This window comes from Pundamilia nyererei, unplaced genomic scaffold (assembly GCF_000239375.1).
Source record: "Pundamilia nyererei isolate P.nyererei 1_Seehausen unplaced genomic scaffold, PunNye1.0 scaffold00016, whole genome shotgun sequence".
Lineage (NCBI taxonomy): Eukaryota > Metazoa > Chordata > Actinopteri > Cichliformes > Cichlidae > Pundamilia > Pundamilia nyererei.
Window position 1 is genome coordinate 3126426 of NW_005187417.1, and position 13464 is coordinate 3139889.

Here is a 13464-nt window from a genome sequence, read left to right on the forward strand (position 1 = left end):
CACACACACACACACACACACACACACACACACACACACACACACACACCCCAGGAAATGGACAAAAAAGCAATAATGAAAAAGGTGTGTACATGTGCTTTTCATGAACACTTGCACGTGTGGGATGAAACACAACCCGAAGGAGATGCATTAACACTCAGACAACAGAACCCGATACTAAGAACGTAATGACGTATTATGTATATAGGAGTGGGGGCCAGGCGAAGGCTTATTTTAACAATCATTTAATATGCCACTGCAAAACCAGCTACCATCAATAAACCACCAGCTTTCAGGAATGTGTAAACTCACAAAGGATTTGGACTCTCTCGGGGCAGCAGCTTTTGCTTTTTCTAACAAAACCCACAAACTGCTTTTTAATACGCAGCACACAGTGTGTAAACAGGAGGGAAGCTCTGAACTTCAAGCATTTTGAATCCTGGAGGGTCCAATTTTACCACAGTGACATGTCCAGACTGATAATCAGGCCTGTATGAATGAAATATACCAACCAAGCATGCAAAAATAACCTGCCAGATGAGCAACTTTTTTACCAATTAACATCCACCAGGTTACAATTAACGAGGGGCAGGGCTGGGTTTTGTTTTAGCTACGTGCTAAATAGGTCGATTTTCAGAACTACTTCACATTAACCAAACTCAAATCATAGACGAGTGCAGAGGTTGCCAAATGGTGTGACAAGATAAGTCCAGGCATGCTTTGGGGTTTTTTACGATAAGCATATATTATTATTGCAGCATATGACTGCATAAAAAATTTAGGGTTCCCTAAAACTGTTTTAGGGACGATGTTGAATTATGAAAGTGTGACACATCAAAATATCTGGCATCACGTTAATGCAAGTGCAAAGAACATAGCACCTAAAAATGTAACCAAAAGAAGAACTGGCGATGTCAGCAGGCCTCACTCTGACAGCTCATCAGTCAGGAGACGCTAACTGAGAAATTCTTATTGACTTAATTGACTCGAGTGTTGGATCTAAACCACAGGCATTAAGACTGTTTTTAACTGTGTGAAGCTGTTTGATAGCGGGATAGACAGAAGGTGTAGGTGGAAGGTTATATTGGGGTGCTAGTTGCAGATGTTGCAAATGGGCAAAAGTACCCCCATCCGACATTACAGTCAAAAGAAGCATTGAAAACCACGTTGAAAGCCACTGTGCTGGTGGATGTTAAGAGGAAACTGTGATGGGATAAAATAAAAGACTGTATATAAAAAGCTTGCTGAATCTACTGTGATCGGTGGTTTGATGACTGAAGTGACCACATTTGGATGGTATGGTGGAGTGCTAAGTTATTAGCCACATTAGCAATCTTCATTACCAAGGCCCATCAACAGTCTAGGGATGTTATTTAGTGATAACATATCAAATAAAAGGGCATAATTGCACTCAAAACTTCTGTTAGTACAATTAAAAACACAGTAACCCATGCTGTTTGTTAGAAAAACTTGATAAAAAGCTGCAAAAGTTTCCAACATGGTCATCATTTCCAGTTTAGTTACTTGAATTTGGTTACAGGTGACACCACCTGTAACCAAAGCTGCCACAACCCTAACTTTAAATTTTGTTTTAACTTTACAAGATTGAGACAGAAAAAGGTCAAATTCTTTTACTCTAGTCATAAAGGGGAAAATTGGCTGAAGAGACCAAACTCAAAGCTGTAAACATGATTATTTCTGCTGTAAAGTTGGATATTCTAACATGAGCGTCTATAAGGATTAGCTCTGTTTTGGAGCTACCCTCAAGTGGACATTTGAGGAACTGTAGTTTTTGGTTCTTTCACATTGACTTCAATGAACATATTCCTACAAAGCTTCTTGACAAAGTAGCAGAGAGGATACAAAGTGGGGCAAATGCATGCTATGATCAAGACTAAGAAGCAGCAGAGGACTACTTATATACATGAGGGTAATGAAGAAGAGTAGAAACAGATGGGTAACAAGACACTGCTGATTTCAATCAAAACAATAAGACAGCAGGAGGAAGTAAAACCAGGCACAAAACTCAGCAGACATTTAATGGCCAAACTAAAACACAGAGTAAGCAAGACTAACTAGGCAAATAAATAAACTTAGTGGGAAAGACACAGGAGAATGAGACAGGAAGCACTGAGGGAACAAATGAACTAATACAAACTGGAACCAGGAACCCAAGACTGTAAAGACTATGAAAATATATGAAAAACTAATAAAAAAAACAAAACAAGAGTTAATTAGAATAAAACTCCAAAATACACAGAAACCGTGAGAACAGAATAGGGACCAGGGCACAGACAACAATTTTCTAGGCCTCACAGATTGCAGCCTGATATAAAGTGATAAAAAGCTCACAATTATGAAGATTTTAAAGTTTAATGGCTGCTAGCTCTCATATGAGATCGTGTGGGTGTCATTTCAACATTTTGCATCATTTTCTGCACATAAATCTTGTGATCTACCTGTGAGAGGGTGAGCCGACTGCCAGCACGCTTGTGGTATTTATTTGGGCTCTCGAACTGAAGGTCCTCCCACCGAATCCTCCACAGCATTCCTGCCAGTTCCTTCTCCAGCTTCAGTTTCCTGCAGAAAGTAAAAAAGCAGGTGGTGAAATCGACAAGGTCACGGCAGCACAAACAACAGGAGAACTAGACTGGTTTGGGGTTGATGCAAAGGCCATGAGGTGATGTTTTCACCACAAAGCTACACCAGCTGGAACTAAAGCAATGATTAAAAGTCCGTCGGAGCCAAGGTGGTCTGCAGGAGAATTATAAGTTATTAAGCAAGCTGGATTTAATCTCGCAAGTCACCTTAAAACAAAATGCAAATTAACTCCATTTGTTACGTTTGATCTCTGTCTTTCCTGTTGGTATTTCCTGAGATAGCGGTCTCAGATGTGATTACAGAATGCCTCACATACAGCATTTACGTGAAGTTATGTACATTTGGTGATGCATTTAGGCCTGTGTTTATTTTTATTAGATTTTAACTTTACTGGCTCATATGCTCTACTTATTGACGCTTGGCAGTGAGGCACTATTTTAGGGGAAGTATCTTGACTCTCCTGAACAAAGGGCTCTTTCTTCCAAGCAAAATACAGAAACATGGAACATTTGACAGTAAGCACCCAAACTGCTATTTAGTGAAATCAACTGAGCATGAAGTTAATGTAAATATAAGTTCAAAAATGATTTCTTTAAAAGGATTGTCACACTGCACATTGTCCTTAGTTTTCCTTTGGGTCACTTTTTATGATGCCTTCTGTCTCGTGGGCCTTTCAGTTACTTCCTGTTCTATTTTGAACGTTATTCCCTCGTCTAGCTTACTTTTTTCTTAACTCCCTGTCTCTGTTCTTTTCCCACCATTGTTTTTGTCTAATTAAGCTTACTTTTGCATTTTATTTCCCTGAACTGTGTTTGTTCCTGCAGTGCACTCATTAGGGAAAACAAATTTCCGAGTGGAAAAATTCACACAAACCAGAGTAAGAGCAAGAGGAAATCTTGGGTTGCTGAGTTGATGACAGATAAATGTACATATTTGCATAATCATAAGAAATTTTAGATTAATGTTAAAAATTCATGTATTGCATAGAAATGTTTTGCTTATGTTTGATAATAAGAGTACAATAGAACAAAAGAGTACATGAATGCAGGGTTCGCACCGTTCCTCTTTTTTTGTCATTTGGTGAAGTTGTCAACTTTTTGTCTTATGTATTTCTCACATTTGGGTTTCCTAATAACCTTGTTGAACTTTTATTATATTTCCTTGTTACAGCCACCTTCCTACTGCACCTTTCACATTAATCTTGGCAACATTTATGTTACTTTAAATTTTGGAAAGTCCCCTTTCCCTCTCTGTCTCACAACCCTCATGCTTAACCAGGCTATTTTAGCAGCTAAAATCACCGCATTACATTTAGAACAGGAATGCTTCACTTGATAGCTAATAAAAAATAAAATAATTTATTTGTGACTGTCATTCCTTAAACAGTTTAAATTATGTTTAAGTAAAAAGGAGTTAACCCAATATGTCTGAGTTTGTTGAGCTATCTTCATAGTTACTTTGGTCATTAAGTATCTGCCTCGAGGCGTCAGCCACACAACCTTTTGCTTCTCTAGGTGCGTTAGCCATTGTTCACTGCAAAACTACATAAAAAATATTTCCAGGGTCAGAAAAGATCCCAGATAACTTGCAGTTATCTTTGCCACACTGATGGCAAACTATGAAAAGTTTGGTAGGTAAATAACAAATTCATGGTGGGAAATATTTTTCAATTAAGGTCTAGAAACCTGTCTGTACTTCCTGATAACCAACAGTCATTAGGCAAAAACCTATATTCCCCAACCAGTTGCCAAGTGGTTGCTGAAGGTAAAGTCGGTTGCAGTCCTTGCAATTAGTTTTATAGCTAGCAGATTATCTAGGCCTGTTCGACTGATAGTGTTGAGAGTGTCACAATAGTACATATATATATATATATATATATATATATATATACAGCAGTCACTTGAAGGTTAATCATCAATCAATGTCGACTATATCTTCTACTTCAAGTAATGGTACAGTGCTTTGCAAATTTCTTGGACCACCTTTAGAAATCTGTCAAAAGCCTGCTTAAAACAAAAAATTACTTAATTCGCTGAACTGAATCTTTATACCCAAATTTGATCCGGCACACTTGACTTCTCTGACAAGTCAGAAAATAAGCAAGCATAACATTAAACCACTAAAACTATGTTTTCTGTTCAGGAATGCAAGTAAATAATTGTAATTTGGCATCTTAATCAAAAGTTAATGTGTTTTACTAATCTGTTTCTGATTTTTTTTGTGAACCAGTAAAGTTTAAAATCATTGATAAAAACATCTTTCAGAATTTAAAATATGCTGATTAAACAGCTCGCACATACTGGTGGATTAACCATTACAGGAAAAAAAGAATTAATTTTTTTTAGTTACCAATAATTTAGGGCAGCTATGTCATAAACCAGCCATTATATTGGTTGGTAGAATCCACTTCACTCTTTTATTTTTTTTACTCCCTGAATTTCAAGCCATAACTGTACTTTAGTACTACTACTGTTTCCAACTCTGTTTTTTTTTAAAGAACTATAAAAGTTAAGGTCTCCTAATGTTACTCTTCAGACCAGTTAAACACACTAGGGTTAAGAGCTTTAGACTAAATGCAACTTACAGTATTTTACAGTTGTTTTGGCTCAGCGTGAAAAATCTTTTAATTAATTTATGCCTTATTCAACTGAATTAATGGTAATGTTTAACCGAGCATCGTAATGTTGCAGTTCACCGAAGGGGGTTATCATAGAGTACACTGAAATCATGACTTCTGGCATTTAAAACAGTAAAAGCCTCACACAGTAAGCCACGATGTATACCACAGAGCTCAGTGAGACATTATGAAGTGGAAACAGCATTTGTGGTGATTACCAATCATCTTAAATTGTTGCTCACCTGGGTAAAGTTAAAATAATGGCACGGTCTGTCCAGGCTTCCCAGTAATAATCATTTAAAGTGCATTAGCTACTAAATCATACCAACCAAGCTTTAGTGTCCTGCCTTTTGTGGTTCATAATAGGAGTGTGGCAAATCAGCCCGTCTCTTTGAATTGCCAGTTTTGGATACTGAATTGCTGTGATAAAGCTAAAGCAACTGAAAAACAGGGTCAAGTGTTCAGTGAAGAAGATACAATCACTGATCATCATCCAGAAAGGTATTTTATGTATGCAATAAATATGTGGTGATTTCTTCTTTCCCTCGTGTCCTGTAGTCTTGGCTATCGGCTAAAACAGAGCTTGAGCCAATTCTTTTATTTATTTAAACACTGATTAAAGATGTATTTGACACAAATAAGAGCTGCAGCCTACTTAACTGACACTGCCTATTTCTTGCAAATGACTTGATCCAAATACTGAAATCCTGCAGGGTTTTTCCTGGCTGAGAATAGGCGAGCGCCCCTGGAAGCACAATCAATCTGTGTACAGTAAAGGCAATGAGTTTGTGTCATCTTAAAATGTCTCAAATCTATGTTTTCAGGTTATTTTTTTTTAAAAAAGAGTGTCCAGTCTGTTTGACTACATGAAATTTTCAAAAGAAATCCTCTGTCAGAAATGCTATAAACATCTCTATGCATGTAGAAAAAGACTCTGTCCTGGTGCAGAAATGCACTATAAATTAAAGCTTAAATAGAGAAATAAATCCTAAAATTACTTCTCTGTTGTTCTGTCTCTGATTTGTCAAAGCACTATAAATTATGTATTGATCTATTAATAACAATATTGATACAATATTTTGATATACTTCTACTACGAGTATACAAAGGCAGACAGGCAAACAGATTACTAAAAGAGTCGATTAAACAGAGAGCCAAACATGAAAGTCACATGAGAAACATACAATTAAAAAGTATGATTTAATTTTAAAACAGTGAAAAACTAAAATTAGACAAAACAGCTGCAAGCTGATAACCATATAACCAGATGTAAAGTCATCACATACAAGCAGGTCTATAAAAATGAGTTTTAAGAAGGGATTTAAAGGAAGCCAGTGAATTTGCTAGCCTTATCTCCTCAGCCAGGCTGTTCCAAAGCCGAGGGGGCCTGATAGCAAAAACACGGACACCTTTAGATTTAAGCCAACTGAGGATCTAAGGGCTGCAAAATAGTTCATAGGCGGGTCATCATTTATGCTCTGCAGCGTGAGGCCAGACCCATACGTGCTCTAAAAGTGATCAATAAAATCCTAAAATCAGTTCTAATACGAAGCGGAGACCCCGGAGAGAAGCAATGATTGAGATGATGTCATTTAAATGTTAGAACCAGTAAGAAGCTGATCTGCTGCTTTCTGAACCAGCTGGAGGTGAGACAGACTCTTGGTTTACGTCAGATAGGAGGGAGTTGAAACAGTCAAGCCTATTATTAAATTACTCCTGGATTAATAAGCAACAGATGGCCTGTTGTTGAAGCCTGTTGTCTTCCCCCCTTGGTTAACCTAAATTCTTGACTCCAACCAGTCTTCTTCTGTGGTGCCTAACATGACTCAAGTTTGTGCTACACATAACCAGAAAGCTTTCTTTTCATATATACTCAAGGAAAGATCATGCTTTGGGTTAAGAAACACCTTTCCAACCACATTGTTGCTTTCTGCTCTCAGAGTAGAAAGGTGCCATAAACAAGTCCATTTACTGTGTTCCATTTTATAAAGCCAGTCAGGCCAGCGTTAAAGACAAGTTTCTTTTATTTGAATAACAACCTCAATTATGAGAGTAGAGCACTTTAGGAAAGACTATCTAAAGGGACAACAAAGCAACATGATTGCTTTCCAAAAGACAGGTTTAATGACCAAACCAAATGAAGGCTTTGTGCTACACTGGTCATCTTTGTACACCGTAAAATTTAATAAGCTGGCTTTCCTTAAAAAATAATGAAAATTCATTCACTTAAGAAATTCAAATTGTCCTGGCAACCACCTGTCACTGGGGAAAAATGATTAAATACCAACCAGCTGTAATTTGTTGCTGGTGATTTCTGGCAGTCAATTACTGGTGTAATTGGTTGCTGTACTAAAAACCACCTTGCGATTGCTTTGGCTAGCAGATAGCCATGGCTGCCAGTAGTTTGTTTTGAAGACAGTGACTTAATAATCATAATAATGGATTGCATTTATATAGCGCTTTTCGTCCTCAAAGTGCTTTACAATACCACTACTCATTCACACACTGGTGGAGGCAGCCAGAGTTATAGCCACAGCTGGCCTGGGGCAGACTGACAGAGACGAGGCAGACATATCGTGCCATCGGCCCCTCTGGCCAACACCAGTAAGCGGTAGGTGAAGTGTCTTGCCCAAGGACACAACGACCGAGACTGTCCGATCCGGGGCTCGAACCAGCAACCTTCCGATTACAAGACGAACACCCAACTCTTGAGCCACGATCGAAGATGCAGACAAGTCGGCATCTTCAAAACAAACTATCGCCGACCAAAGCAATCAAGGAGGTTTTTGAACCTAGCGACAGTTTGAGGGGTGAAACGCAGACGTTAAGATCAGCGATTGTCCAATCTGCCCCAACAGCCACGGCCACGCAAGTGATCGAGAGAGAAACTACAAAGGCATACAAATTTATCAATGAACCAGTCTATTCTGCCCACAAGCTGTGGGTCATGGCCGAAAAATCAAGCATTGTATTTAAAGCAGCCAGATAGTTTGGGCATCTGTCTAAGATTTGTCCTGGAAGCCTCCCAGGTGAGCTGTTCAACCCAAAGGAGATTCTAGGACAGACCTGGAACACACTGGAGAGATCTCAGCTGGCAGGTGAGAAGGAGGTCAAAGCGTCTCTGATTAGCTTTTAGAAGATGGATGGAGGGATGGAAACCTTGGTAAAAGCACTGAGCTTGTTTAGCTCTAATGAAGGAGCCTTTAAGATACATTGAACAGACTCCTGATAGACTGGGAGTGCCTAAAAGCTTTCCAGATGATGTTAGATTAGGATAAGAGTTGCGTTAGTTTAGGTTTTGTTATCCTTATTTCACACACATGTCAGCAGGTTGTTAAATGAAACATTTTTCGCTAATGATTGTGGTGTTTAAATTGGCGCAGAGAGGAATTTCCCAGATTGCACTTCCCATGATTTACTTCTGTCTCCTATTTCGTCCATTAAAGGTGGATGAATAAAAGCAGATATGTGAAGCAACTTCTCCACAATGGTAAACAACCACTAAATGTCTGCAAAGCCCAACCAGAGTAATGAATTCATCCATTTTCTAATCAGTGAACTTTGTGACAAGTTTCTGAGTGTTGCTTTTTTTCAGCACCACTCTGATAAACATGGCACCATGGAGAGGAAGAGGCACTCTAGCGACTCAGCACATCTGGGGGAAATCTCAGAGGAGCTGATGCTTCTTGACAATTCACGATTTACAACAACAATAAATTTAAAAAACGCAGGAACTTTTGTGCGTTTTTTTTTCTTTGCAAGGTGGCAGTGGATTCATTGGCAGACTGAAACACTTAGAAATGAAAAATGAGCAGAGCCCCACACATTCCAGCCCAATCTAAAAAGGTGTAAAACGTTTCCAGATGGCTTCAGGGAAATTATTGTAGCGTGTGCATATCATCATCTTTTAGTCTTTTCCCCCAGAATATCCCAGTTGGCTCCTGAAGTGGCTCATTATCATTTTTTTTCCTTTGCGACTTTTTCACCAGAACAAATTGTGTTGCTGGAGAGTCCAAAAAGTAAATTCTGATGTTTGCTAGTATTTGGAGGACAGGAAACACCATTAAAGTACCTCATCCACTACTAAAAAAGTACTTTTCTATTAAAAGAACCTTGTTTAGAGACCTCTGGCAGCCAGAGGGGCAAAATGTGAGGCTCCACACTGGGCCTATTGTTTGGTAAGTCCCATTTGTGAATACCTCCACAGGACCAGCCCCTTCATTAAAAACAACAGAGTCACTGCTGCTCTGCTCAACATCCCCTCACGCCCGCTGCTGCTGCTGCTGCACAGCAGCCTCCAAAATCAACGGCAAGCAGCTGACAGCACAGCTGTTTAAATCTAAGGCACTCCAGGGTGAAGTTTGAGAGAAAAATGTGCCAAAGTTATATATCTACATCTGAGCCATTAACAAGTAAGCTGGTCTGATTTCTGAGCCTTAGATGTTATAGATCATGTTTTACTGTCTTGTGCGGGGACAAAATTAAATTGAAGGCTGAATTTGGTTTGCTGCATGGATTTCATCAAAAAGCAATACAAAGAAACATATCATTCAATATACAAGTCTCTTTTTATTAAACTGCATAGACATCAGTTTACGTCTGTGTACATGTCAGAACAGAGATCTATTGCCAAAAGATTTCTTAAAACAAATTAATTTTATTCAACATTTTCTGCCCTGTAAACTAGATTTAGATCCACCCCCAAGTTAGGATATTAAAAAAAATAGTTAAATGTATTAAAAATAAAGATGTAAGCAGCAGTAAATATATATCATCTTTTAAAATTATATTTTTTCTTTATATATATATATATCTTCTTATTAAAAATATAAAAAATTAAATACTAATTTCTCACTGGGTAAATCACTTCTCAATAGCTACTGATAGTGGCATAAACTCCAAAATGTTTTTAACATTTTAGTGGTGTTTCTGTAGGTCAAGCACTAAAAGCAAAATGGAGGCCCCTCTGCAGGTGGTTGGTCTTTAAAATGGCCACAAACAACTCTGCTGTCCGCCTCTCTGTCCATCAGCAAAGCCCCAGTAGTGTCTGCAAAAACAGGAAGTCATCTGTTAGCTTTATATGAGACAGAGCCAACAATGAATAAGCTCCAAGTCATGGTGTGCTTCAAAAAAGGATAACTTATTAACCAGGGCTCCAGATATAACACTGTCATTTATGTAAGGAGATTGAGTCTTAATATAGTTTGAGAGCACAAAGTTCAAAACTGTAGGTCAGGAACAAAAATACATCACAGAGTTTCCCATCACAGAAATAGATATTTGTTGTCCCTAAATCCAAGAAAAGAAACTTACCATCCAAGAATCCAGGAAAACTAGTTAGCTAGTTGGGAAATCACAGTGTGTTTGTGGATTTGGGCGCTGGAAAAAACAGAGACGATCAAGTTAATTTTATTCAGAAATGAGTGTAGGCTCTGCATCTAATTATCTGCACATTAATAATTAATGGGCATGATCAACTCAGATTCAGGTTTAGTGGATTTACCTCAGGCAGACAGCCGCTCCTCCGTCTTTCTTCCACCATTCGTCTGATCAAAATCCATTCTGATTGGCTGGTGATTAACACTTGTTTGTGTTAATAGTCAGTATTAGAAAACGGATCAGATTACCGGTGCGATTTATTAGTTTGATTTGTTAATCCTCCATAAAATCAGTGCATTTATCAGGGAGAATATCCTTAACTGCCTAAGTAAAGACACCTCTGAAGATGTGAGCAAAGAGGGAAGAGCAGAAGAATTTTCTTTCATTACATGCAGATAACACCCATGATATTAACCAGCCTATGGAAATCTTTCCAGTCACTTTATTTCTCGGGGCATGCATGATTTACTTCTTGAGTAATTAAATGAGGCTTAATGTTACAACATAAACCATGTAGACTGTGCCACTTGGGACAGAGCAACAATTTCATTTGAATTGTTTACACAGCTGAATGCCGAGCACAAAGTTAGAACCATCAGAAAAGCAGCAGGCAATTACTTTTTCCCTTAAATATACAACTAAAAGAAAGTGCTCAGGGGCAGCAGTAACAATTAAACACTGACGCTTATTTAAACAGCTAATCGCATAATGTTCTGTTTATTTTTAACTTCAAACTGCAGTAGCATCTATATAGGGTGCACAGTCTCTAGGATTTCTTTTTGTCTTTTGCTTCTAAAAACATTTAGTGAATATGCTCTCTATACCAGTGCTTCTTATCATTTTTTTCATCTACTCCACAGATGTACTCAAAACACTTTTCTCTACCCCCAGACAGCTTTCATGTTCATGTGACAAACAACTAACTGTGTAAAATTACTACATTATTAACAGTTCATCGACTGCTTTTAGCTACTTCTCCATTTAGCAGCTATTAATTCCTATTACAGTTTATGTTTATTTAACAATATAACTTGTGCTGTCAGAGATAAACGTTTACATATCGTTTAGCGATCTTTCAAGTGCTAATCTATATTTTTAGTTAACAGTTTGACCTTTCTTTTAGCAAAAATAACTTTAGCTAGCTACTATTTCAATCCTAAATTCATTAGGTTTGCTAATAATTTATTTTGAACAGTAAGCTAACATTTCAATTTAAACTATATCTATTTTATTAACCTAGCTATTTCATTGGTTTAGCCATACTATTAGCTAATAATTCTATCTGTTAGCCATGTTTTTAGCTACCTCCTGTAATTGTAAGTCACGACAAAAGTAGCTATAGTTTTACTCAACTGTGGGCTTTTACTTCTGTTAAATTCAAGTGTTTTCATATAATTTCTTCACAAAGTTAACCATTTATCTGTATTTCATATTAATCCATAAAGTTCTATAAAAATTTAATTCATTTATCCGTAGCCCAGTATTAGTTAATAACTTTAAAAATATTATTACTTTATACTAACAGTTCCAACATTTAGTCACAATTTTACATAGCGTTCAACCATTTACTTATTTGTATTTTTTTCAGCACTGTTTTCTTTATTTATGTATTTCTTTTGGCTTCTGTTCTGCTCGTCTGTTTCTTTCAGTCAGCTGTTGATTTTATTCTCAAACTTGTTCAGGTTAATTCAGTTCTTTAAATAATTCTAATAATTGTGCCAATCTGTCCTTGTACACCTTGGAAGTACTGTTTAAAGGCAGTAGTTTTTAATATCGAGGTCCCTGAGGGGATTGAAAAAACATAAAACATTTCTCAGTGTCAGTCCTGCCAATTTTATTTATTTATATTGTAAACAACATGAAATATTAATTTAGGCTTTCGTGGTGCTGTACATAAAAGAATTCTGGCTTATTTTTGCTTCTTTTGAATATTATTTTGCAGGGCTTTTATAATCCACTTGTAATCCTTTGAGAGAGGCACAATAATCAGCTCAAGTGATGTTTTCCACTTGACATCACCAGTGTGTGAATTATTAAAATAAGCGGCATTTTTCCTGACTTCAGCGCAAAGAAAATAAACTTAACAAACACACTAATGATCATTAAGTGAGAGTGGCAGTAAGCGTTGTTTCGAGCCAGTATATGAGCTCACTTGGCAGCTTAAACACACTTCACCACCGCTTTAATGCCGTCACCTGCTGAGCAGTTGCTGTAGCAACAGTGCGTAAATACCAAACTACCACCTAAAGCAGCACAATCCATAAATCCTGCTTCAAACACGAGCATGCCTCTTGCTCTTTCTCTCAATCTTTTTTTTTCTTTTTGTCCACATTTCTGCTGTTTGAGCTAAAAGCACCACAGAGAGGAAGCGTCAGCTTGATGCGATCAAACTCACCTGTAAATGAGGAAACTGGAGATCCCAAAAATGATGAGAGCTAAGCCAGAACCCACAGCTACAATACCCAGAACTGGCAGATGACCTGAAAACAGGAGGAAAAACAAGGAATTCACACTCTCATATGTTCAGCAGATGTCCACAATCATATCTTTGAAAATAAAGGAAAAATGCACAGATGTGACTTCCTGAAGTACAGCTGTGGTGCTTTAGAAATCTGTCACCCCACAAACACACAGCCACACTCCCAACGCACAATTAAAACCCTAACAACGATTAATAACACCTGCTGGAAGTCGGTCAGTAAAGTAGCAGCGGCGGGTTTTATTCAGTTTCAGCTTCTCTGTTGTTACTGAAATTAACAACAGGTGCACTAGAGGGGCAACAAGGAGACAACCCCCAAAACAATAATCTTCACCTTGTCTGACTGTTTTTTCACTAGTTTTGCATTTGGCTAGGGTCAGTTCCACTA

At 37.8% G+C, this 13464-nt stretch overlaps 1 protein-coding gene across 1 annotated transcript in view; it reads right to left on the bottom strand.

The window, feature by feature from the left end:
* Positions 1 to 13464, bottom strand: part of npr2 (natriuretic peptide receptor 2) — a 95417-nt gene that overhangs the window by 49248 nt on the left and 32705 nt on the right. Inside the window, exons 7-8 of the mRNA XM_005725655.2 lie at positions 12993 to 13077; positions 2460 to 2580 (exon numbers count right to left, since the gene is read on the bottom strand). Coding sequence (XP_005725712.1) covers positions 2460 to 2580; positions 12993 to 13077 — 206 coding nt within the window. The remainder of the gene's footprint in view (positions 1 to 2459; positions 2581 to 12992; positions 13078 to 13464) is intronic.